Source organism: Anguilla anguilla, chromosome 15, assembly GCF_013347855.1.
Source record: "Anguilla anguilla isolate fAngAng1 chromosome 15, fAngAng1.pri, whole genome shotgun sequence".
Classification (NCBI taxonomy): domain Eukaryota; kingdom Metazoa; phylum Chordata; class Actinopteri; order Anguilliformes; family Anguillidae; genus Anguilla; species Anguilla anguilla.
This window is the reverse complement of record NC_049215.1, coordinates 14,363,047-14,390,022: the sequence shown is the minus strand read 5'-3', so window position 1 is coordinate 14,390,022 and position 26,976 is coordinate 14,363,047. Positions and strand designations below refer to the sequence as shown.

The 26,976-nt window shown below is 48.3% G+C and overlaps 1 protein-coding gene across 3 annotated transcripts in view; it reads left to right on the top strand.

The window, feature by feature from the left end:
* Positions 1-26,976, top strand: part of LOC118214550 (protein diaphanous homolog 3-like) — a 334,802-nt gene that overhangs the window by 197,735 nt on the left and 110,091 nt on the right. For all 3 annotated transcript variants that reach the window (XM_035394600.1, XM_035394601.1, XM_035394599.1), the window contains 4 exons: positions 6,774-6,869; positions 11,064-11,158; positions 13,032-13,133; positions 26,063-26,302. In XM_035394600.1, the coding sequence (XP_035250491.1) occupies positions 6,774-6,869; positions 11,064-11,158; positions 13,032-13,133; positions 26,063-26,302 (533 nt within the window). The remainder of the gene's footprint in view (positions 1-6,773; positions 6,870-11,063; positions 11,159-13,031; positions 13,134-26,062; positions 26,303-26,976) is intronic.

Sequence of the window (26,976 nt, the reverse complement as noted above, 5' to 3'; positions counted from 1 at the left end):
GCGCAGCTGCAGTCAGGAGCTCAGCTGCAGTCAGGAGCGCAGCTGCAGTCAGGAGCGCAGCTGCAGTCAGGAGCGCAGCTGCAGTCAGGAGCGCAGCCGGCACGCGTCTCACACAGTCTCCCTCGGGAGTCGGCGGCGAGGTTTAAAATGACAAATTCTATTTCAGCGGCTTACGCGGAAGTAATGCAGGAAGGCCGGCTCAGGCTGCGCGCTTAATAAAGCAGGTTCCTCTCTGCAGCGAGCTCACTGAGAGCGCGCACACCGCCGGCCAATCGGTTCAATTTGCGGCTGGAGCCAAGGTCAGAGGCCCGGGCCGCGGTCATACGCGCGGCGTGCGGCTGTCGAGCCCTCCCCCCACGCAGCGCACACAAACAAACCCCGCAGCCATCCGCCGCACACCTGGCTAATTAGAGGTCAGCTGTGCAGACAGCAGGCGGGGATCACTGTGGGCTGCTTCTGAGAGACGGAGCTCTGCAGTCACAGTGTGACTACCACCCCCGGCTCTCTTCCCACTGTGACTCACACACACACACACACGCACACTCACACTCACTCATACACACACGCACACACACACACACGCACACACACACACACTCACACTCACACACGCACACACACGCGCACACTCACACACACAGAAATACACACACACACTCACGCACACATACACACACACGCACACACACTCACACAGATATACACACACACGGAAACACACTCACGCACACGCACACACGCTTGCACAGATATACACACACACGGATACACACTCGCGCACACACTCACGCACACACGCTCGCACAGATATACACACACACGGATCTCCGTGCTCTCTCACTAACCGGATAGTGAGCTCCGTGCTCTCTCACTAACCGGATAGTGAGCTCCGTGCTGTCTCTCTAACCAGATAGTGAGCTCCGTGCTCTCTCACTAACCAGATAGTGAGCTCCGTGCTCTCTCACTAACCAGATAGTGAGCTCCGTGCTCTCTCACTAACCAGATAGTGAGCTCCGTGCTCTCTCACTAACCAGATAGTGAGCTCCGTGCTCTCTCTCTAACCAGATAGTGAGCTCCGTGCTCTCTCACTAACCAGATAGTGAGCTCCGTGCTCTCAGCACCAGTGGTTCCGCATGTCTGTCAGTGGAGCCGGGATGTTCCATTTCAGGTCTAATGTGGTCAGATGAATCATCCTTCAGTGGTTCTGTCTAACAGTGAAGTGTGCCAGTGGCTCCTTAATGGCGCCGTTTGGAGGTAATTATCTCCTTAGATGCCGTTGACTATTCAGTGACTCTGAGTTTTCGTCCTCATTCCGTGTTAAAGCATTTCTCTCCTGCCCCAAGGGGCGTCTTCCAGGGTGATGTCGTCCCTATACGCAGAGCGCATGTGTGTTCACCTGCGGTTTATGAGGAACAGTGATGCTGTTCACGTTCCACAGCCTTCTCAGTCACCAGACCTTAACCCAACTTGGGACCACGGCTTAGGCAGCGATCTCCGCCAGCGTTGTCCACGGAGTTGAGCTGATTGGCTTTGTTGTGGGAGAGCGGTGCCGCATCCCTCCAGCAGAGCTCCAGATATGAGTGCAGTAGGTCCTAAGCTGTGGTGGGCACAAGCTGTTCAGGTAGCATTGTATCTGCCAGTGCCCTATTGAATGGCCTCCACCTGTAGCTGCAAAGTGAGAGCCTGAAAAAATCATTCAAAATAAAGCATGATGCAAGTAACAATTCCAGCAACTTATTCTGATTAAACCTGGTGTGTTCAAACTTACTTTCAAAGTTTTGAACAGTGTTTCTGGAAATGTATATATTATTATGGTAGGGCGAAGGTGCGGAGAGCACTCTAATCATATACCAGATACCAGGTGTGCTCTTTCTGTAGATAGCACTCTAGTAATTACTGTAGTTAACTTTCCATAAGGACTGTCTTTCCTGTGGCAAACAAAAAGCTTGGAGTGGCAACAGAAGCCTGCACTCACATGGTCTCCAGAAGCAAGGACTGCAGATCATTCAGTGCTGGCTAAAATTGCTGTAGTTATAGTGTTTTCATTGTGCTCCATGAAAACTAACATTATCACTGTATCAAATCATCTATTCGTATGCCTAGTGGCTACCCAAAAGTAATGCTCATTGTTATGAATAAATCTCATCTTGGATACTCAAAAATCCTCCATTTGATGTATTCATACCCTGCCTTTCAGTGTGCTATGATTGAGGGAAGAAGGAAGGTTGAGGGAAGAAAATGACAGGGTCGCATCGAGGTAAAATGTGCGGATCCCTCCTTGTTAATGGCTAGAGACAGACCATAATTTTTGTGACAGTCCATTACATTAATTTAGCAGATGCTTTTATCCAGAGCCACTAACAATGTAGGAGAACATAAGTGCATTCATCCCATTTACATGAGTAATGGCGCCAGACCTGGCTAACGTTCTCAGACAGGCGAGTGTGTACGTAGCATCGCTAAAGCACAAATGCAAATGAACCGCAGAGCAAGAACCCGAAACACGCACATTACATCCACAGCAAGTCCCAAGACAAAGAATCTAAACCTGATAAAGAATAATGATGATAAATAATAAAAAGATATTAGCCTGAACTAATATAACAGATGCGATCCTAAGCTGTTTCTCTGTGTTTTGGTGATATCTGTAAATCTTTGGCATCTGTGTTCTCGTGACAGTTAAGTGAATGTAATACGCCTTTGACAGTCATTTTGCTTAGTTATTACATCATTCAGTGATGGTTTTACATTATTCATCGAAAAAGTTCTTTCCCACCTGAATAATGTTATTACACTAAGCGGGAAAAAGTTATTACATTATCCGTTCAACAGGTTTATTGCATTACCAGGTTTTATTACAAAAAAAGTTATTGCATTATAACAAGTTATTACATTATCCAGTGTTATTACATCATCCTTTGTTGTAGGGAGCACCAAGGACAATTTTTATACATGTATAATAAAGTTGGTAAAGCTCGAAGTGCTTATATTTAAATCACTGGAATGTTCTCTTACCATCTGTAACCTCCTAGAACACAGGAATCCAGTCTCAGCCATGGACGGCCTCTGTAGCTGCAGGCTCAGCTACTGAATTCCACAAACGCTTGATTCCACACAAGGTCTTGATTGATGACAGTGACGAGCTGATGTGTTGAATCGGGTGTTCCAGTCCCAGAAAAGGCCCATGACCACAGCTTCTCAGGTCAGACTGGACACCGTGGTCCTGGGCCAAAGCCGTGCCGGGCGTGAGAAGGACCACTGGAGCCGCCCATCTGGCTCCTGTAGAGGATCTGTGTCGCTTCGCTGGCTGCTGGGGCGGACTGCCAAATAAGGACCCGATGAGTTTAATTTCCTGGTTCACAGATTAGCTCGGCTGATAGGGGCCTAATGATGTAAGACATCTCCTGGTTCCTGCTTAAGCCCTTATCACTTACCACCCTTCTGATGTTTGTGGTGATAACAAAGAGCCTGGCGCGTTCTGTGATTGATTAACTAATGAACCCTACCCTGAGACAATTAATTGGCGCCTGAATACGCAACATTCCAGATCCCACCCACCCCACACAAAAAAACTGTAAAGCAGCCGTTCGATTTAATTACCTGATAACCACCTGACCGAACACCTTGTTTGTACCAGCCCAAGGTTGCTTGTGCAATCAGTCCGACGGCTTTGAGTTTGTTTCTGCTCAATTCGGACCGGCCTTCCCGCTCGCTGCCTCACGTTGCGGTATGGCAGCGGGTACATGTCATCTGTCACCTGTCACAGACGCAGAGTAACTGAGCTCCTCTCCCCATTTACACAAAATGAGTGATTCACTGTGCACCGAAAAAAGAAATGCTAATATTTAACCTCCGTGTTGCTTATCTTGCTTCATTGTTATCTTTGTGTATCACACTTGTATCTACTTGAGCTTAATTCCGTAGATGAAGACGTGAGTGTGCATATGTTTAACTTAAGGAAGTTGATGCCTATCATGCAAATGTTAGCTGCAAGCCTGTTTCTTTTCTATGGCAGTAAGTTGGAGTGCAGATTAATAGGGACTGTTCTAATCTTAACCAGCTTCTTCACTGTTCAGCATTGTCTCCCCCTCTCTTCTGGTGGCAAACTGCATTTGAATACATTGTCTTCAGACTTCATTTGAATTTGAATACACTGTCTGCAAACTGCATTTGGATTTGAATACACTGTCTGTAAACTTCATATGAAATTAAATACATCCTACACTCTGTATTTAATTTGAATACATTGTTCTCACCTGCCTGTGGCTTCATGTATTCTCAAAATCATTTATTTGGTAAATACAAGGCATGCTTAAAATGCTTTAAATATGTTTTAACTTACTCTGTAATGGGCAAAATGCTGTTGGATTGAGCTCTGGTTGCATTGCGAAGTTGGCCAGATGATAACAGTGTGCCTAGCATGTGGAGTCTGAGATTTTGCGCATGTTATCAGGGATTGGACAGTGCTCCCCTCATGTCACCTGTATCTTGCTGATTGACCCACTGCTTGTCACAGGATGGACAGCATACTGTTTTTCCCTTAGTCATCCATGAGGTTCTTTTCCAGCATGTCTCCAGCTTTACTTGGCCTAGCAGTAAAAGTTCATGGCTGTTCCTTGTATTTTTTCTTGTATGATGAACATTTAATGCACTCATGCTGGCCCTTGCCCTTTCTCTCCCTCTCTCGCCTCTTTGCTAAAGTATGTGAAGAGAGTGTCCTAGAGGAAGAGCCACGTAAGTCTTTTGAATGTGGAACCCCACAGTGTGATTAACCTCCTATGTAGAGGGATTACCTCTGTGTGGATAGAATATCCCAGTTCAGTGTGATTAACCCCTATGTAGAGGGATTACCTCTGTGTGGATAGAATATCCCAGTTCAGTGTGATTAACCCCTATGTAGAGGGATTACCTCTGTGTAGAGAGAATATCCCAGTACAGTGTGATTAACCCCCGATGTAGAGGGATTACCTCTGTGTGGAGAGAATATCCCAGTACAGTGTGTGATCTCACTGCATGGGGATTGATTCCATTGTATAGTGATTATCCCTGTGTACTGGGCGTATCACACTACCCCAGTATGATTATCCCAGTTACTACCTGAATCTAGTACGCTTATCCCCAAATAGAGTGATTGTGTGATTACCTCAGTGTAGTGTTGTCGCAGTGCGTTGTACACCCTGTCCGAGCCCTGGCTTCAGTGCTTTGCTGTAACTGGCTGATTTCCCTGTTTGCTTTAAGACAGGCCTAAGGGGAAAGCTCGGCTGGAGCGTGTTTCTTTACTTTCACTGGTTTGATAAAGGTTATGCCTCAGTGTAAACATGCCCATGGAAAGGCTCTCTCTCTTTCTCTTTTTTCACTCTCACTCTCTCTCTCTCTCTCTCTCTCTCTCTCTCTCTCTCTCTCTCGCTCTCTGTCTCTCTCTCTCTCTATCTATCTGTATTCCTGTGCTGTTCATGCTGTGTCGGCCTGTTTGGTTGCGAATGCTTCTTCTGAAAGCGCTAATGAAGCGAGACGTGGGAGGGGAGAAAAAACTGCATGCGCGCGCACACACACACATATATATATCATGAATACGCAAACACATTACAGTACATTACAGGCATTTAGCAGACGCTCTTATCCAGAGCGACTTACACAACTTTTACATAGCATTTTACATTGTATCCATTTATACAGCTGGATATATACTGAAGCAATTACGGTTAAGTACCTTGCTCAAGGATACAACGGCAGTGTGCTTACCCGGGAATCAAACCTGCGACCTTTCGGTTACAAGCCCAGTTCCTTACCCACTGTGCTACACTCCGTCCTCATGTGCGCACACAAACCCAAGAGTTTTTTTCCCCCTATTCTTTTTCCTCAAGTTTAAACTACCTGCTTTTTAAAGCTTTTAGCTCCTGTGCCTGGTGCAGCCTAGTAATTAGCACACCAGGCAATTACCCACAATCCAGTGGGAGTTCCCATTTTGTTCCCTTAATCTGGTGTCTTAAATAATTAAAGTTGCGTTGACCCCCTCCCCCCCTCCCCCTAACATTGCTGTGCTGATGTGTACTAGAAGAGGTGAAAGGTTCCTGATTCTGTTTTTAACAGTAATCAAAGGAGAGAGCCAGCCGCAGCTACCCACGCTCTCCATTCTCAGTAATTACCGTGATATTGCATTAATTAACACCGCTGGGGCGCCATGTCCGTGCAGACTGCCATGGAGACCGCTCTGCAGGGCCGCGGGGGAAACGGGATTACTTCCAAAACCCAGTTTCTACCGCGCCTCTCTCTCTCCCTCCCTCCGTAGTGTGCTGCGTGTACATGGACACATGCGGGCGTGTGTCTTTAGAATACTCATCACATTGGGAGTCCTGTTCTAAATTATGTAACGCTTTCTGAAATGAAGCCGTCGTGCTAATCAGCGAGCGCTAGAGCTTTTTGCACCCTTAATTCAGTCTGTGTTAAAAGGGGCCAGAAACAAGCCGGTCCATTTTTCCCCTCATTTGTATGACCTAACACGTCGTTTGGTGTGAAATTTGAAAACGTGGCATATTTGTATTGATGGCGCGGCGGTGTTGGAGCGCGGAGCCCGGCCTGCGTGCGATCGTTAGCTTTAAGAGTATTAATAGGGGTGCAGGCCGGCCCCGGCCCCTCCCCAGTAATTCTGTCCATACGCGGCCTAATGAGAGAGGCTGGAGAGAGAAGGAGAGCGTGAGCTCGAGGCAGGCCGGGCAGGGCCGGGTTCGGTTCTGCCATTTACACCTGATATAAATGTGGGCTTTCATTTGCAGCCAGGAGGGAGGAAGACGACCTGGAGGAGAAGAAATCCATCAAGAAGAGGATCAAAGAACTGAAGGTCCTGGACCCCAAGATCGCTCAGAACCTGTGTGAGTATGACACCACCCTCGGTCAGCCTACCGGTCACTGCAGCCCCCGTGCCCTGTACACAGGTCTGTCACCAGCAGAACTCCAGTGCTAAAAGCACAAAGTCATCTGCTACACCGAGGAGACCGAAGTGAAGTTCATTACAGCAGAAAGGTGAATAGAATCAAATCAAATCAAACCAATCCTGCCACGAGCGGTGTCAATCAATTTTGGTTCATTCTATTAAAGAAATGAATCAGAATTCAATGAATCATTTGAAGAATCCTCATAGAACATTGTGGGAAATTAAATGTTTTTATTAATTGGTTACTGAAATAGATGGGACTGAACTGGATTCTGACGGCCTGCTCTGTGCAGAATCTCAGGGTCGGTCTGCCTCACCACGTGGATCCTCGCTGTCTGTGACATGCGACCCGTCCGCTCGCAAAGATGGCCAATCTATTCGCAGCTCCCACTTTGTCCAAACAACCCCCCCCCTTCCCCAATTGCAACCCCCTCTGTGTCCTAACAACCCCCTGGAACAGAGGGCAGAAAAGCTGTAATCATCGATGGAATTGTAACGTTCAATTTCCTCCTTTTGCCGCTGTCTTTCTCCATTCAGCAAGCTGCACAGTTCAGCCCTGCCTCCCTTTTAATGCAGCAAAGGCTGCTGGGAAGTCCCGAGGTTGCAGTCAGGACAATAAAAGCAGCGTGCGCCACAGAGAAAGTGAATAGCTGAGGAAATGGGGAGGTAAATATATGGAACGCACTTGAGCAGCAGGGAGAGAGCGGGAGAATGTTCTCCACCTTACAGCGCCCACACAGTTTTACTCCATTTAATTTGATTCAGTTTAATTTAATTACATTCTCTTTTATTATGATTTTTAAATCTCTCATGTTTCTAACACCCGATCCCGTTTTCAGCAGCAGCCATTGCAGTGCTGCGCTGAAGGAATCGGTGTGAATGTGAATGTGAATGTGATAGGCTGACCTATCGGCTGTGAGCTGTGACCTGTCAGAGCGCCCTGGGGCGTTCGCGTTAGCGCCCTTTATGAGGCAGCGCCTATCGACGCGGTGACGCCAGGCACTGCCATCTCGCCGTCGGGTCCCGCTCAAAGTATGCTGTGCTTACCGCTAACTGGAAAGAGCGCGACAGCTGTGATGGATTACACGCAAACAACAGACGCATGTAGGCAAATGCTCATGCATGCGACATACACACAAACATACTGACATCACATGCGTACTGATGACAGTGACGCGCGCGTGCACACACACGCACGCACGCACGCACGCACGCACGCACGCACGCACGCACGCACGCACACGCACGCACACGCACGCACACACACACACTCTGTCCCTCAAATGACCATCACAGCCACACTGGTTAAACTTTGCTTTGATTCAGACTGCTCTTCAGTGCAGGCTGAGTTATGCAGTTCATTGAATTTTATCAGGCAGTCTTGTGACCTTTGTTTCCTGTATTAAAAGAAAATGAGGCTAATCATCCATGTCAAAGTGATAAATTGAACAGTGAAAAAAAACCTGCAACTTCAAGCAAAGACTCATGATCAGAACCACTGCAGAACTGTGGCCCTAAGACTCCTGATCAGAACCACTGCAGAACTGTGGCCCTAAGACTCCTGATCAGAAACACTGCAGAACTGTGGCCCTAAGACTCCTGATCAGAAACACTGCAGAACTGTGGCCCTAAGACTCCTGATCAGAACCACTGCAGAACTGTGGCCCTAAGACTCCTGATCAGAACCACTGCAGAACTGTGGCCCTAAGACTCCTGATCAGAACCACTGCAGAATTGTGGCCCTAAGACTCCTGATCAGAACCACTGCAGAACTGTGGCCCTAAGACTCCTGATCAGAACCACTGCAGAACTGTGGCCCTAAGACTCCTGATCAGAAACACTGCAGAACTGTGGCCCTAAGACTCCTGATCAGAACCACTGCAGAACTGTGGCCCTAAGACTCCTGATCAGAACCACTGCAGAACTGTGGCCCTAAGACTCCTGATCAGAAACACTGCAGAACTGTGGCCCTAAGACTCCTGATCAGAACCACTGCAGAACTGTGGCCCTAAGACTCCTGATCAGAACCACTGCAGAACTGTGGCCCTAAGACTCCTGATCAGAACCACTGCAGAACTGTGGCCCTAAGACTCCTGATCAGAACCACTGCAGAACTGTGGCCCTAAGACTCCTGATCAGAACCACTGCAGAACTGTGGCCCTAAGACTCCTGATCAGAACCACTGCAGAACTGTGGCCCTAAGACTCCTGATCAGAACCACTGCAGAATTGTGGCCCTAAGACTCCTGATCAGAACCACTGCAGAACTGTGGCCCTAAGACTCCTGATCAGAACCACTGCAGAATTGTGGCTGGGGTAAATGTCTCGCAGCACTGCAGTAGGGCTGGGTTTGCTTTGCTTTAACATTCCAAACCTGTTCCTTTAAGAGGAACACACGAAAGCATCCTTCCACCCAAATGTCCACATCTGCAGTCTGTTGCAGTTTCTCACGAGATCTTTAGACCAGTAATAAGGGTACCGATATTAAGGAACATTCTTTTGCCGTCACATTTCATCTTGTATGAATGTATTGTAATCATTTTCCTGCTCTGCGCGGAGCCTTTGGGTCCGTGTCCAGGGCTCCCCTCCCGTGGCCCATCACTGTAACTGTGAGAGCTGTCCTAACGTGCCTGCGGTTAACCACCCAAAACCACACCGGCTCATTTATTCTCCTTATTTAGGCCTTTTCTTCACGGCTGGCTAATCCGGAGATGCTGCCCTAACGCTGTATCGCCCTCTCCAGCACAGAGTTCAGCCTCCCCAACACCTCAGTGCTCTCCAGCACAGAGTTCAGCCTCCCCAACACCTCAGTGCTCTCCAGCACAGAGTTCAGCCTCCCCAACACCTCAGTGCTCTCCAGCACAGAGTTCAGCCTCCCCAACACCTCAGTGCTCTCCAGCACAGAGTTCAGCCTCCCCAACACCTCAGTGCTCTCCAGCACAGAGTTCAGCCTCCCCAACACCTCAGTGCTCTCCAGCAGAGTTCAGCCTCCCCAACACCTCAGTGCTCTCCAGCACAGAGTTCAGCCTCCCCAACACCTCAGTGCTCTCCAGCACAGAGTTCAGCCTCCCCAACACCTCAGTGCTCTCCAGCACAGAGTTCAGCCTCCCCAACACCTCAGTGCTCTCCAGCACAGAGTTCAGCCTCCCCAACACCTCAGTGCTCTCCAGCACAGAGTTCAGCCTCCCCAACACCTCAGTGCTCTCCAGCACAGAGTTCAGCCTCCCCAACACCTCAGTGCTCTCCAGCACAGAGTTCAGCCTCCCCAACACCTCAGTGCTCTCCAGCAGAGTTCAGCCTCCCCAACACCTCAGTGCTCTCCAGCACAGAGTTCAGCCTCCCCAACACCTCAGTGCTCTCCAGCACAGAGTTCAGCCTCCCCAACACCTCAGTGCTCTCCAGCACAGAGTTCAGCCTCCCCAACACCTCAGTGCTCTCCAGCACAGAGTTCAGCCTCCCCAACACCTCAGTGCTCTCCAGCACAGAGTTCAGCCTCCCCAACATCTCAGTGCTCTCCAGCACAGAGTTCAGCCTCCCCAACACCTCAGTGCTCTCCAGCACAGAGTTCAGCCTCCCCAACACCTCAGTGCTCTCCAGCACAGAGTTCAGCCTCCCCAACACCTCAGTGCTCTCCAGCACAGAGTTCAGCCTCCCCAACACCTCAGTGCTCTCCAGCATAGAGTTCAGCCTCCCCAACACCTCAGTGCTCTCCAGCACAGAGTTCAGCCTCCCCAACACCTCAGTGCTCTCCAGCACAGAGTTCAGCCTCCCCAACACCTCAGTGCTCTCCAGAGTTCAGCGCTGCGTTTCAGTTCTACACGGAATTTTAATTTGCTGTTTTCGCGGTGCCCTCAGAAAATAAATAACTAAATAAAAACGGTCGCTTTCCATGGATATGTGCAGCACACAGGCGAGCGGATTCTCGCCGTCCTCGGACTGCAGGGTTCCTGGAGTCAGGCCGCTCCTGCAGTGGAATGCACAAGCAGGCCAGGGTCTTCAGTTCTGCGGTCTTACCTGTAGGCTCAAAGACCCGCCGTGCTTTCCCCCGTCGCGCAGGGAAACGTAAACTGGGCCTGGGTCCTCAAGCGTGGGGCGGAGGCTGACGCCTGTGTTTTTGTTTCCCCTTTGGGCAGCCATCTTCCTGGGCTCCTTCCGCATGCCGTACCAGGAGATCCGCAGGATCGTGCTGGAGGTGGACGAGGAGCAGCTGAGCGAGCCCATGATACAGGTGAGCGGTGGGAGAGGGGCGTGCTGGGTAAAGCACCGCGCGGCAGGACAAAACACACTGCGCTTTACGTCTGTGTCTTGTAACTGGCATTGCGTTTGTGAAGCAGTGATGGAGCCTTGCTGGTGATGTGTTTACGTAGACTCGTCTTTGGAAAGCTCATTGGAATGTAATTCTCCTTGGTTTCCCTCTTTGATGTCTGTTAATCACCTGGTGGTGGGGTCAAATGCAGCGATCCCCCATCACCTCAGTCCGTCCTTAGATCTTCAGAACTCCCAAAGCTGAAAGCGGCCGCCATGGGGCGAGCCCTAATTAAAGAGCGAGAAGCCGGGCCGGCCGGGTTGGGGTGCGCAGTGGCCGCGGGGCACGCTCGGTAAACCCCCCTCCCCCGTCTCCCGGGGCCCTGCGCGCGCTCTGTCCTCCGGTCAATTAGAGACCGGGCTGCACCTGGCCAGCCCGCACACTTCAGTGGGAGTCTGAACATCACTCACACAGCTTCATTAAGAACCAAAATCAATTCAGGAATTCCTGGAAGAGGCGGCTATACATTTTAATGTTTTTCTGCAGGGAAAGGGAGTTCGGGTAATTGCATTCGGCCAACTGTTAAACAGGGCTTGAGTTAGGCGCTGAATTAATTTGAACCAAAATAATTCACAAGGAATCTCCTTCCAGCAGTCCACTCTACAAAGCCCTTTTCTTTATTTATTTTGCTTCCCATCTGCCCGATATTCTAATATGCTCAGGAATTAATGTTCCATGGGGTTAGAGTGTATGTCATGCATTCCAGGCTGCTGCATATACTTTTAAGGTCAAGTATATCTACACTTTTGTACCAGCTTTTGATTCCTGGCACAGTTGTGGAAGTCTTCTGGGGTAGAGATTTTCTGTAGCTCTTATAGGCTGCTCTGGGGTCAGGGGTTGGATGGAGGTCGTTTGGGGGGGCGTCAGCAGTGCCTGTACACCCTAGGGGTAAGATTTGGTTAGGGGAGGTATTTGGTGTTTAGTGTAATCACCGTGCTGTTTTATACAAAATGCATGTTTTTCTATCCGCTCTGATACTTGCAAAGAGACAGACACAAAGAAACATATGCACACGCACACATGGATACACACACTCACACACACATGTACATGCACACCTGCACAAGCACACACACTCGCACTCAGACACTCTCTCACACACACACACACACACACACACACCACTGAGCAAGTACAAAGCCCTGTAAGTGTAAAGCCCTCGTTCTTCCTTGTCAGTAGAACAGTAGAAAGCGGCTTGTTTGATGTGATTTCTGATGTGTAATAACTGCTGTTTCCTCTGCAACCTGCGGCAAGCTGTGTTCTGCGCCGCTTCACATTAGAGGAGAATTGATTTGCTAATGGAAGCGAAAGTGCTTCAGCACACCGCTCATGTAGCTCAGCACACCGCTCATGTAGCTCAGCACACCGCTCATGTAGCTCAGCACACCGCTCATGTAGCTCAGCACACAGCACATGTACCTCAGCACACAGCTAATGTACCTCAGCACACCACTCATGTAGCTCAGCACACAGCTAATGTACCTCAGCACACCGCTCATGTAGCTCAGCACACAGCACATGTAGCTCAGCACACCGCTCATGTAGCTCAGCACACAGCACATGTAGCTCAGCACACCGCTCATGTAGCTCAGCACACAGCACATGTACCTCAGCACACCGCTCATGTAGCTCAGCACACAGCACATGTAGTCCAGCTCTCACTCTCATATCTTTCTCTCCTCTTCCTTTTTTCATCCCTTCTCCTCTGTCTGTCTCCCTATATCCCTCCTACTCTTTCATGCTGTACCTTTTTCTCTTTTGTTTCATCCCTCCTTCCCTCTGTCTCCCTAAACAGAACCTGGTGAAGCACCTTCCGGAGCAGGAGCAGCTGAATGCCTTGGTGAAGTACAAGCACGAGTACGCTAACCTGTCTGAGCCGGAGCAGTTTGGGGTGGTGGTAAGGACACTCTCTCTCTCACCCACATATCCTCCAGCGGCCTCTCCACACACACCACGCGCAGACAGGGTGTCGTTCAGAAAGGGTTTTCGCCTCACGAGTGTTTAATTAGCTTTTTGTGTCAATAGCACAGAAACAGAGCCACATCTGAGTGATGAAGAACCAGTGCAGTTTTTGAGACCCTGTAAAGCGATCTGCATTCTAGATACTTGTCCTTCATGATGCACTGTGGATTCATTTCTGTCATGCTTAGCCCTGAATGTGTTGGATTAAAAAGTCAGTGGTGGTGGGTGTTGGGCTGGGTGGTATACCGTTACATTTTTTTCCGGTATACCGGCATGAATTCATGCAGCGCCATGCTGTTTTGTAACACCGTTGTCAAAGGTATTTTATTGTTTTTCATCCAATGACGATAACATTGCACCTTGCTACAGTACGGTAAAACCTAGCGTGAATTGTCTGTTTGAATGAAACTCCATTTCATAAAGTATTCATGTTGAAGTCGGAGTGACACCGGTGGTGAAACCCCTCACCCTCTGCTGCATCTGGCTGCACTTTTATATCATTAACAAATACCTGGAAGTAGGGCTGTGTGCACCATATCGACGATTATTGAATGTTTTTAAGTGTAATTAGTCATCTTTCTTTTTTGGGGTCATGTGATGTGTTTTTGTTAATCATGTGCAAGCTGCAATGTGGATGTCATCAACACCCAATAGATTGCAGTGGTACTTAATTTTTTTTATCCTGGCAGCATTTTATATGGCCCCAAAAAAAGTTTGGATGTTTATTACCACATCAGGTATGATTTAAAAAAAATAATAAAATCAAAAGAAAGCTGATTTGGCACGTGGTGATGATTGTTATTTGGCTTTTAAAATAGTTGAGGATTGTTGATGTGGTTTATCGCCCTGCCCTACCTGGAAGTCTTTTTTTAAATTTAATTCCAAACCTAGGTGCTTGGGTTTTTACTTTTTATTTATTTTTTTGATTTTCCTAGCTTGAGTATTTTGTTTCGTAACACTTGCCGGGTGCACATTAGGGCTTTTTATGTTTGCTATCCAATTTTTAAATGTTTGTCAATATTACACACTAGTTCAGTGTTCATGTTTCAGTTTATTACTGCATTTCGATTTGTCCTCCTTTTCTGCAATTACGTTACATTTCAGTTTACTTCTCCTGTAATTTGTATCAGAAAACCAAACAACGTTAAATACCGTTCTACTGTCAAAAGTATGAAAAATATGATTTTGGCCATATCGCCTAGCCCTAGGTGGGTGTATGAGCAGATGTGTAATTTGATTACTGCAGAACAATTAACTAAATACTTGGCTGCTTCCAGAGTTTCAGGTGCTTTTAAGTTGAAATCAGATTCGTTCCAAACAGCGCGTGTGGAGCTCAGCTCCCGTAGCGCGAAAGGACATCTCGCCTTAAATTGCAAATGCAAATGAGCGGAACTCGACTTCGGAACGTTCTGGAGTCAACATCAGAGCCACTTTGCGAGCATTCGCTGTTCTGACCTCCACTAGAGCGGCAGCACTGCGTTTAATCCAATAAAATCAAACTATTCAGACTGTTTAAAGGTGCGCGCTTCAGAGTTACTCTGTTTAATTGGCAACATGCGTTCTCTTTTCCTCTTCCTCTTCTCAGAGGTTAAATTCTCTGACTCCAAACGGTCTCCGAGAGGAGATCATGCAAATCATTTTTGTCATGCGTTGCAATGTGCAACGCTTATTTGATACATTAAATGGAATTGGTAATTGTACTGTAGTTATTATTTTTTTAAAATAAAGACTTTTTAGTTGTAATTCTGAAGGGAGCAGCAATTAAAATGCAGATAATCCCTTTTTTTTCTGAAGCGTATAAAGAAAAGCACCTGCGGTCTGATGATCCGTGCTTATTAAAGGGAGATGTAGTAACCCAATTATGTCTCCCGCGCTTGGGTATGGGATCATTCAGCAGAGATTTATTAAAGCGCATGCATGATTTAGTGTGAACCCATCCCCCTCCGCTGTAGAATAATACCGTTTAAAAGCCCTTCGGAGCGGGTGTGGACGGGCTGGCCCCGGGCCCCTCTCCTGCCCATGGGGCCCTTCTCTCTCTCACACATCCGTCTCTGCGCTGGCCTCCCCCTGCTTACGTATGCCATTACTGAGCTGGCAGGCCCCATTCATCACCGCCAAATTATCCCAGCTGTTTTTGGGCTCTGTGCCGACGCATTCGCACACGGTCGACGGCCCAATTCGCTAACACCTTCAGCACGTGCAAAACCTCTCAGCACATGCGTGACCAATGACATGACCAAAGACTGGTCATGGTATTTATTTTGCAGCAATCATTGGCTGTGCTTTTAGTTTTAACACTGCATGGTCACTTGGTAGCATCGCGGTTATGGAAGTGGGCTTGTTGCTGGTTTAGTTCCCATCCCGGTGCTGTGTTACCTTTGAGCACATTCCGTTACTGTTATTGCTTGAGTGAATGTCCATTCTGTGCAGTTTTTAACAGAATGTGCATTCTGTTAAAAATTAAGCTGTACAGGGTCCTCGGAATAAAGACATCTAAATAAAGAATACGCAAATGAACAATAATAGTAATAATAAACACTGTGTAGAATAATTTATGGAAATGCCGTAAATTGAATTTTGTGTCAGTTGAATTGAATTCCTTCATGTTCCGGAGTAAAATGTGCCCACTGTTGTGCTGAGCCTGGGCTGGGAGCCAGTTAATTTCTCCAGCCTTTCATGAACACAATGAGCTAATTGTGCAGCGGGTCGCAGGGGCGGGAGGGCCGAGCTGGGCTCAGCAGACGCGCTCATTGTGCTCATTATTGCTGCTTGCCTGCAAGACGGGAGCCCTTATCCGGGGTGAGCGCGGGAGAGCAAGCCTGTTTACACATCCTCCGTCTGTAGCGCTCCGGAGGCTAACCGGTGCGGATCGGGGGCCAGAGCAAAGCGGGTCTCGCGGGAATCAAACTGGCAACCCCCCCTCTCCTGAGGTTCTGTAGAGCCTGAGGAAGGCCTGTCAGGCGTGCATGCAGAGCCACAGCGCCGGGACCCCGCCTCAGCCGCGATTCTCGCCAAGCTGCTGGCTAATGACTGCCGACCTTGCGCTGGCGGGGAGGGCGTCGGCCTGACAGATGACACGTGCCAGGAGGCGGGGATTTGTCGGGCGGGGAGTGGCCTCGTTTGATCCTGGAGCCCAAAACGCACGGTTTCATTTCTGTATTCACTCAAACCCCAAAACTCACTGCGGCAGATGATGTCGAGTTTAAAATACCGACTTTATCGCCATTATGCTCATTAAAGGCTGCAGTCTTACACACGTGTTAATTACCACTGGTGCTTAACTGCTTAACTTAGCAGTTCTGCTGACTCACCAGTTCATGCGACAGTTCAGAAATCACATCACTTTATTGATTGAAAGCTTTGATGATGTCTTGATAATTTATGAAGTAAAGTAATTATAAAATAATAGGTGAGAAATTAAGTGTGATATGTGTTCATGGCTTTCGTCCCAGGAGCACAATCATCCTCGAACGGTGATTATGATTGGCTCACGGTTTCTTCTGCAGATACCGCACAAGTCTTGCATAATGTTACAAATGGCCCCCTACCCATTTTCTCTCTAAAATGTTCTTTATTTAAACACTATTTAAACATTTTCCCCTAGTTAATGCACAGACGGCGTTATCATTTTGATAAAAGTACAATCCATCACTGGCTCAATGAAGAAAATAGTCATTTGTAACTCCGTCTGTAAATCTATCCTAAGCCTCTACCTGCCAAACTGCCAGTTCTACATTGTTCACTGCCAATTGGGAGCAGGATGGGTAAAAAAAAATATGTGTTTAACATTTTTGAAAAGTAAGTTCTAAAAACACGCATGTCACGAAAAAAGAAAGGAAGAGTTCTGTGCCGGTTTGTCTGTCAGTTTTGACTCTCGATGGACTGTTTCCCTCTCTGGTGAATAACGGGTCTTTAGATGAGGAGTCCAGAGAGGCAGAGGGAATGCACGCATGCACACACACACACACACAGCGTGATGTGTTAAAAGGTGAGAAAATGCTTTGGGGGTGTCTGTCTGAGAGGAAGAAACTTTCCCTGTGTGAGATCAGCTGTGAGCCAGTGGAACTTCAGGGGCATTGCTTCCTCGCTGAGTTTGAACCTCGTTCCCATGGTAACCATGCCCCCCACAACCACCTCCTTTACAGCGTGGATACCTGTGTATACAGACGACCCCAGTGCCCTCCTCAAAAGCACTCCTGTTCACACCAGGTTATTAGCCTATTAAGTGGGTTAATAAAAAGGACACTGGCACAGAGTTCAGGCAGTGGAATTAAATGCTGCTAACAGCATTACTGTGTGGTTTTGTGAAGCTCGAACCGTAACCTTGAATCACGCACACGCACACACACACACACACTCTCTCACACACACACACACACACACACACTCTCTCACACACACACACACACACACACACACACACACTCTCTCACACACACACACACACACACACACACACACAGACCCATACAACCTAAATGAGCTGGGAATGATGTGGGGGGGAAAATGAAAAGAGAAGCAGAAAGGGAGCGTTTTTGCGAGCAAGAGATAGCTAACACTCCGTCCTCGCTACAGAGGAAGTAAATTAGGGCAATAAATGAAGACGAATTGGACGGTGGTAACCCAACTCAATTCCTGCAGGACTGCTCCGTTCGCTAGGTTTTCCTTTCAACCTCTGCTCTTAATGTCTTTATTTAGGCCAGCCGCTTACCCGGTTTGGGACTGTGTTCCGCACACGCGCGCCTCCCCGCTCTCTCGCTCTCTGCCGCGTTCCCGGGGAAGGCGCACCACCGTGACTGAACGCCGCTAATTAACTAATTGGACCAATTAAGCCTGGGTAATCGGTCGGAACTAAAACCAGCTCGCAGCCCGGAGGCCCTGCAGGAGCTGGGTTTGACGCCCCCGCCCCGGCCTGCGTTTGACAGAGCGAGTGTCTGGCTGATCACGGGTTTTAGGACCCGCGCCGTCTCCTCCTCCTGTGGGTGGAAAGAGCTACGCTCGGCCGGGCCCTGCTCAGAACGTCAGTTCTGCCCTCTCTCCCTGAAATCTGTGCGGCGGTTGGATGTTACTTTACCTCCAAATAAAATACGCTTTTAGAATTGAACATGTTTTTATTTGAAAGTTGTTGTTTACTTCGTTTTCTCTGAAATCAAAGCAGGATTATGGAGAGAATGGCTATGACTTCAAGAATTACATGCAGATTGGTGATTCAGACAAACCCCTACTGCCTTTGTTTTGTTTTTTGTTTTTTTGTATTACAGTTTTATGTAAATCTATCTTATTGAGATTTTTCCAGAGCACGTCTTTTAAAATCTTAAATGGCTCTGAGTGGCAGTGCCTGTTGCCAACTGGACCAGAAAATTACATCTGAATATCCGATTCCAAAATATAAGACTTTTTATTATATTCAAATATTTATTGCAATTGCAATTATCACACTGTGGTAAAGTGCGTAGAACACTTTTAGGTGCTTCCCGTTATGCATGTTACGGGTGAAAGAAGGGCACAGAGGCAAAAGGTGAGGTTTTGACATTGAAGCTTGCTATAGGTAAATTGACAAAATTATTGCTTGTTACAATGACCTAAGTAAACAAAAATCTAGACAATCACATCATGATGTGAAAACGTGTCAGCAGCGGAACACAACAAATTCCTGGCTCGAGCTGGGGATACCTGAGGAGAGTTTTGGAAACTTGTCTAGATCAAGTATTTTAACCTAACAATTAAGCTCTTTTTATTTTGACCACAACATTCTCATTCTGAAAGGGTGTTCTGGGGAATAGAATTTGCTGAACTGTGATGAAAAAGTGGTGAAAAACATTCTATTTCACTTTGGCAGCCGGTAATAACAGAATCCTTTAAAAGATTATGTACCAAAACTCCATGATCCATGGCTCTGAGCGGTTTTGTTTGTTGTAAACTAAAGTTCCATGGCTGAGTGGTCATGCATGCTGGGAACTGTGGTTTTATTACTCTGATTGGCTGTGCATGCTGGGAGCTAATTATTGAAGGCTATGAGTGCCTGTGCATGTTGGGAACTGATTTTTCTTGTCTCTGAGTGGATGTGCATGTTGGCAACTGATTTCTGATGTCTCTGAGTAGATGTGCATGTTGGGAACTGAAGTTCCATATGGAAGATGTCACATGGCTCTGTGGTGGCCAGCCTGATGTGAGTTCTCCAGACTGGAGCCTAGAAAGTCTCTTGTGCCACACTTCACGCTCAGACAACTTGTCAGAAAGGTGACGGACGTGAATGTGAACGGCACTGAGGATGAGCCTTTCCGTGCTGCTCCCCTACGCGCCGCGCTAAGCGCTACAGTGCTATGCGCTGCTCCGCTACACGCTGTGCTAAGCGCTACAGTGCTATGCGCTGCTCCGCTACACGCTGTGCTAAGCGCTACAGTGCTATGCGCTGCTCCGCTACACGCTGTGCTAAGCGCTACAGTGCTATGCGCTGCTCCGCTACACGCTGTGCTAAGGACTGCTCGAGCTGAGAGAGAGGACAAAGCATTCAACCTAAAGCACAGCCCTGGACAAATTATGCATTTTTCACCACACCCCTCCCTTCAGAAAACAAAAAAAGTGTCCAACTTTTTAAGGTCACACTGCACATCAAAATATCAGAGCAGTCAATCCAGCATGACCTTTACACTTATTTAGAGCTGAATATTTATCACAAGAAACATTTCTAACTGAAGAAATTACTTAAAAAGAGGGGGGGAGGAAACCATGCTTGCTCTTTACTTAATGTGGTGAACAGGAAAGTATGCATGTGTACATGTATGCATGTATGTGTATGTATATATATGTATACGTATTTATATGTAAGGGGAGTGCTGTGGAGGAGATGCATGAATTGCTATGGCTGTGAGTTGCTCTACTCTCCGACCACAGAGAGTTTTTATTAACGGGAACAAACAACAAAAGTGCCGACTCTTGCGCAGTTACAAATGAAGAATTCTCTTTCATCCTGGTACTGTGGATCCCTCGCTTGTTGTGAAACAAAACAGCAAAAGCAAAGCCGCCCGGCTGATTTCGTGCATAGGAGCTCATGCGCTGGTCTTCTCTTGTGCATTTCTCCCTTCACACCTGTCCCTGTGTTCACGCCCGTCACCATGCCGTCTGGTTGCCATGACAAAAGCTGTATTCTCGGACAGTGTTCTGTTCTGTGGTGGTTAGTGAGTCAGTTACTAAAAAAAAAAAAAAAAAAATTCAATTAGAAAGAAAAACTTTTCTACATTTATGGAAACGTATGTTTTTAGTTAAAGGTCAAGGAAACTGGATTCAGAATATGGTGATATTCTTCAGATGTGACAATTGATTGTCTTCTTAATATCTCTTTTAGGTTTTTAACCCAGTTATAACCATTAGATTGCAGATATGAAAGAAAGCAAAATAAGATTTTACCATCATATTGTTAAACCTGCAGATCATTTAATGTGTATTAATGTTGTAATACTGTAACTTGAATGCTATTTAATTACCGCTAGCTAACAGTAGGCTTACTTACTTTGTGATAGCTGGTCGCTAGCAGCCACAGTTGGGGGGGGGGGGGGGGTGTACAACTTCATATTGTTTCATTTCAAATCCAATGCTGGAGCACAGAGCTAAAACAACAAACATTGTGTCACTGTCCCAGTCTTTTTGCATTTAACTGTGTGTACCTGTTAGTCAAACGGCATACTCACAGCCTCAAAGTCTACACTTGTTTTCAAAGGCACGGGCAAGGAGAACCAAAACATTTAGTTGGGCTTTGTTTTTTCTCTTTTTTTTTCTTTTTTTTGTTGTAGTTTAGCGGTTGCTCCATATTGATTCTGTTTTGACAGCAGAGAGCGGGAGACTGGGAGACGCGGACGAACGCGTAGACGCACGACTGCGATATGACAGCTGGACTCCGAGACCGACCGGCCCATTAATGATTCTGAATTTAAAATTAATTCGCCGACGAGAGCTGGAAAATAAGAACACTAGAAGAAAAAAAACAAGCATACGGCGACAGCTTTGGAACAGCAGACTACAAAAACAGACAGTGACAATGACAGCAAATAAAAGAAAAAAAATAGAATTAGAAAAAAGGCATTAAAAGGCGGACAGAAAGCGATGGAGAGAGGAGGCTGGGATCGAGTTGAACACAGGCGTGTAGCTGCGGAGTTTGAAACAGATCTGGCAGCCCATCAGTGCCGTCCTCTTTCACTGCTCGGTGCTGCGCTGGGGAAAGTGGCGCTTTGATTGTTTCTAGAAGGAAACTGACTGTTTTTGACTCCTTAATAACCCAAGGGAGATTTGTCTTGAGCCTACAGGCATCAGTACAAAAATCCCTGACTGAGACACAACAGCTCAAGACCCCTCTATCATCAGTCAATGAGGGGCAGAGCTCGTCTTTTCAAATAGCCCCCCACTCATCCACTGTGTTCTGGCACATAAGAGCTGAGGATCAATGCCCGGGACTTTCATAAGAAACCCAGTGTATCCAGTGGGATACAAACACAAACGCCACACTTTGCCCCCAAAAACGAAGCTCTCCTCCACACTAAAGAAAAGCAGAAAAAGACCTGCCTTCCGGCACTGGAAATTGGAAGGTAGTTCAGACAGGAGTCTGGAGGAAAAACAAGTGACTGGTTGGGGAGGAAGTGCATGCGGAGCGAGGCTTTGGGTGAACCCTCGCTGCTGGAAGCTCCCCAAAGTCTGTGACCTTTGCGAAACAATCAGAAGACATCGCTCCCCACAGAAAAGCGTAGATTGGTTCAAATGAGCGAGTTATGGATGTCTCACGAGAGTTCCACCCACTTTGGGGTTCATGAAGCCTTGTTCTCCATCACACGCCTAAACTGGCACAACAATTGTTTTTTTCTGCTCTGAATGTAAAAAGAGAGAGAGGAGGAACACAGCGTGTGATGCCTCACTGAGTCTTAAATATTGAAACACACGAGCTGGATTCACCCAGAATGTTGCAACTCTGCACCGCCTGAATTTTTGCATCTCTACCACATCCACAGTAATCCGAGAAAGTATGACTAATTCGCAAAATGAATTGTGTTAAAGGGCTGATTACCCAGTCAGCTGAAAAATTAGCCATGGCAAATAGCAAAGAGCCTTGCCAGCAAAAGTGTTTCATCCGAAGCATCGAGCGGCCCACGCTCCACATCACAAAAAAGAAGAAAAAGGGATAAGACAGTGAATTCAATATGAAGACACAAGGTGTAAGAGAGCGATCGGATTCGCCAGGAGAGCAGAACGTGTGGAAGCCTGGATTAAACGCAAGCGCTCACCTGGGAAAAGGAATCAAGGAAGCCGTTGAGTCAGACGCACAATGAATACTTAGGGCATGATATCCCTTTCAGCAGGAAACGCGCGGGAGAAGAAGCGGCCATTTTAAAGCCCCGCAGGCTGCTGGGCTAGCGTGAGGAGCGGGACCGCACCCGAGCAGCACGCCGTCAGAGCGGCAGGGTGCGGGCAGCTGCAGGTGGAGCCGGGGCGGTGGAGGCTCACGCCGTAGCGCTGGAGGAATGACTGGGCCTGCACCGGCCCATAATGCACTCGGCAGCCAGCCGGAACAGCCGGGCCCTGGGAAACGCCTTCCCTCTCGGCCCGATTTTCAGACAGCGCAAATACAGCCTCACTGTCAGCTGCGTAACTTCTGCTCTGCTTCACACTGAACTGGGTTGGGTTTTTCCTCCTGTTTTCTGCAGTTGAGAGTGTGGTGCACTCGGCCCAGACCAGTGAATTAGTCCGAAATGCTAACAAACCTAATTGTTAATTGGAAAGCGGTGGTTAATTGGCCAGGCTTTGCCCATTGGAAGGACATCCGCTTTTTCCACCATCTGTGTCTGCTTTACAGTTGGAAGCAAAGTCCTTCAGTGGCTGTGTCTGTTCATACCTTACGCTGTGATAAAGGAATAACGGTGAAGGAGAGAGTGCAGTCAGTGAAGGGCGACATAGCTCAGGAGGTAAGAGCGATTGTCTGGCAGTCGGAGGGTTGCCGGTTCAAACCCCGCCCTGGGCATGTCGAAGTGTCCTTGAGCAAGACACCTAACCCCTAACTGCTCTGGCGAATGAGAGGCATCAATTGTAAAGCGCTTTGGATAAAAGCGCTATATAAATGCAGTCCATTTACCATTTACCATTTACCAGGCTCTTATTCAGTATTAACGCGCTGGCCAAGCAGCAGCCGAAGCCTCCTGTCGCACGTACCTGTAGCTGTGACTGTGACCCACGCGTTCCTGCCCATGTTCTCTTTCAGGTTCATTTGCACAGCACGTGTGCAGCATCTGCAGGACAGGTGCGGGGGGTGGAGCTTTCTGAGCGCTCGCCGTTTGTTCGCCCGTTCTGGTATTAAACCGGAGGGCGCACGCAGCCCGAAACGTCAATTAGGGAGAAGCTGCGCGCCCCACCCTCTGCTTCTCTCTCCCTAACGAGCGCCGAGCTAGCTGCAGCCCTAGCGTCTGCTTTAATGGGGCGTCAACACAGCCGCTCCGCACAGGAATCCCTCCGTCTGATTTAAAAGAAGCAGGGAGAAGAAAACGCGAAAAAGGTGATATTAGGGAATCTTTATGTGCTGTTAGGGAACAATCGGTTTGCCGCTGAATGAGAGAACCACGAGCATCTCGAATCCAGAATTTTTAGTCAGATGTGAAAGGATAAAAGACGACATAAAAAAGACTTTGAGGAATTTGTGTTTGCGGCTGGTACGCAGTCAGGGAGCGTCGCCGCGTGTTTGCCGTCGAACGCGAGGGCCGTGGGTGAGCCGCGGCAAACGCACCCGTCAGGAGAGCGAGACTGAGCAGCCGCCGGCCGCACCTCCAGTGCCGCGACTCCGCCGCTAATCCTCCTCAAACACGCGCCGTCCGCAGACCTTTTTAACTGAAGTCTGTTTCATCACGGATTAGACTGGGGCTGACATCTGAAGATGATGCTCATTACAAGTTGGCAGCGTATTTGCACACATGCATTAGGCATTCAGCCCCGCTCTGCTCCTCTCTCTCTCTCTTTGGCTTTGTCACCGATTGGCCCGTTCGAGCTGCATCTGCTAGAAAAAGATAGCCTCTCCCCACTCGTACTTATTGCTATCGATTTAAAGTGTTCCTCTGCCAAAGATGCATTTTTGTCCCTGTTTACTTGCCTAGGTTCTGATCATCCTTTTTGTTTATTTGTTCATTGTGCCGTCAAACATCTGTGCTCTGCGAGATACGCAGCCTGAATGGTGAAGTGAGAGTAAAGTAAGTTATCTCGGGTGAGGCCGTGGGAGGAAACGTTACTATGGGTGGAGGTAGCCGTAAAGGGACGGGTGGGTCCAGCCACGTTCTTCAGCGGTGTGTTCCCAAACAGCGGGCAGTGAGAGGGGTTCAGGGGGGTCGCGTGATGCACACGGGGAGAAACACTTCCTGCTGACATTAACTCCAGACAGAGGAAGCCGCAGCTGGCAGTGCACGGGTTCGTTTGAGGCTGACTCCCTCGCTGAGAAACGGTTCATTCCAGTTTGAGACGTGTGTCAGTGGATATTTTAACACGGGCTACCGTATTTCCACAGGAAGTGGGCCGAGGGCTGGGAGGGTTCGCTCACCCCTGTCCTAGCCGCCCGGTTAGGCTAACGGCGCTAGTGGAATAGCGCTTCTGTCCTGGCAGCGGTACGCATTGTTATGCCCTTTAATGCTGGCGTTATTCTTATTTATTTTTTCCTCTCCGCCGTTAGCAGGAAGTGCTGCTCCCCGGAAGACCTGTTTGGCGTGCGGTGACAGCTAAACAGCCCTGGCAGAGAAAACATTATGTAAAATAGGCCTGTTTATATCAGGCACCTCGCCCTGTTTTTCTCTCTTTATTTCCTTTTCAAATAACACGCTAAGCAGCCGCACCGAAGGCTGTAATGGCCCGTGAGTGAGAGAGGCCTTCTACATATTAATCTCTCCCCCCTTCCTCATCGGCCCTTTTCTCTACCTGTTTTTATTTTTTTATTTTTTTTTTTTTTGTGGTCGGCGGTTTGTTTCCACGGCAATTAATCTACCTTGGCTCTCCGCGCGGCTTCATCAGCCGCGTCTTCGAAGCGCGTATTAGAGACTATTAATCACGCGCCTTAACGCCGCCCGGCCACCGGTGGCGGACGACGCGGCGCCGTCGCGCGGCTAGCGGGGAAGGGCTCTTAATGGAGCTTCGTTTGCGAGCGCGCTCCCTGGCGGCCGTGCGCGGTTATCCTCAGACGCTGCTGAGACTTAAGGTTTAAAAGGCAATACTTCCTCATTTGCGGTAATTGTGTAACTGCGGTAAAGCTACACCGCGTGAGGCGACAGCGCAGCCCACCCAGTCACAGCGCAATAACAGAAAAGCAATTAAGCTTTCTCCTTCCATCCCCGATCAAATCACAGCCCGAACGCGGCGCCGATGTTTTCATCTCTCCTGCTTTGACCCGAAATGATAGCGGGGTGATGGCGCTTTTGATCAGACACTGTTCTAAACTACTAAACACTTCTGGGAGACTCAATCTCCCAGTTGACTCTGCTTCTGTGTTTTGTCTTGTACGTGAAGGCGAGGGCCTTTGTGATTAAACTCCTGTTTGTCTTTAACTTTGCCGGCTGCTTTTTTTTATTTTTTATTACATGAAATTCAATTATTTCTTTTTTTTAAGATATGAATGTAAAATGAACTTGTTTCTCAGGACAAAGGGCTTTGTGAGCAGTCAGGAAAGAAACTCAGTTTGCTTTATTGGTGATGACACCCATTACAATGACCTGTCAGCCCTTGACGAGTCTGAATGAAAAACTGTGGCTCTGCGCAGTGAGACGCGATTATTGGTTCAAAGCAGTGCCCCCCCCCTCCAAATTCACCCTCCCTCCTCTAGGTGGCGGTGCTCTGACCGGCTCTCCCTCCTTTCAGATGAGCAGCGTGAAGAGGCTGCGTCCGCGGCTGAGCTCCATCCTGTTCCGGCTGCAGTTCGAGGAGCAGGTGAACAACGTGCGGCCGGACGTGCTGGCGGTGAGCGCGGCCTGCGAGGAGGTGCGGCGCAGCCGGGGCTTCCGCACGCTGCTGGAGCTGGTGCTGCTCATCGGCAACTACATGAACGCCGGCTCCCGCAACGCCCAGTCCTACGGCTTCGACCTCAGCTCCCTCTGCAAGGTGGGCCCCGCGTCCTCCCTCCCGCTGCGCTCCTCTCCTCTCCCCCGCTCCTCTCTGCTCGTCTAAGGGCGGGCGTACATTGTACCAGTTGCAGGCTCCTGATTATTTTAAATTTATTGATTTATTTCTGATCGGGGCGAAATCGTAAGGAAAACATTCAGCCGTCACGTCGCAACTCGCAAGGTGTGAGACACCATTACGAAGCGATCCGACTGGTCGGCTTGAATTCGTCTGCTGTGGGAGGTCATGCGAGCCGATTCTGTTGACCAATCAGGAGGCGGCTCCATGTATGACATTCTGCCCACTGTGCTCGGCCCACTGTAAGGTCATCTGACCTGGTCAGGAGCTCGTATAGTCTATGCTGTCATCTGTCCGGTTGCCACAGTCTGAGCCCGGTTAAGTGTGAGAGGGCATCCGAACTCCAGACGTCGTAACCAGTGAGAAAATACATGCCCAACTCACTATTCCACTAGAGGCGCTGTTTCCCTATCCCTTCGCCCATTCTACACTGAACACTCTGCAAAAAAATCAGCTTTTTAAAGCTTAAGCATTTCACTGTTAAATCTGTGACTGCCTTTGATGTTATGATCATGTTTAATGTTTATGTTAATCGTCCTCCTTCGAAGTTAGTGTACCCCTTCCCCACAATCATAAACGTTCCTCATAGAAATACT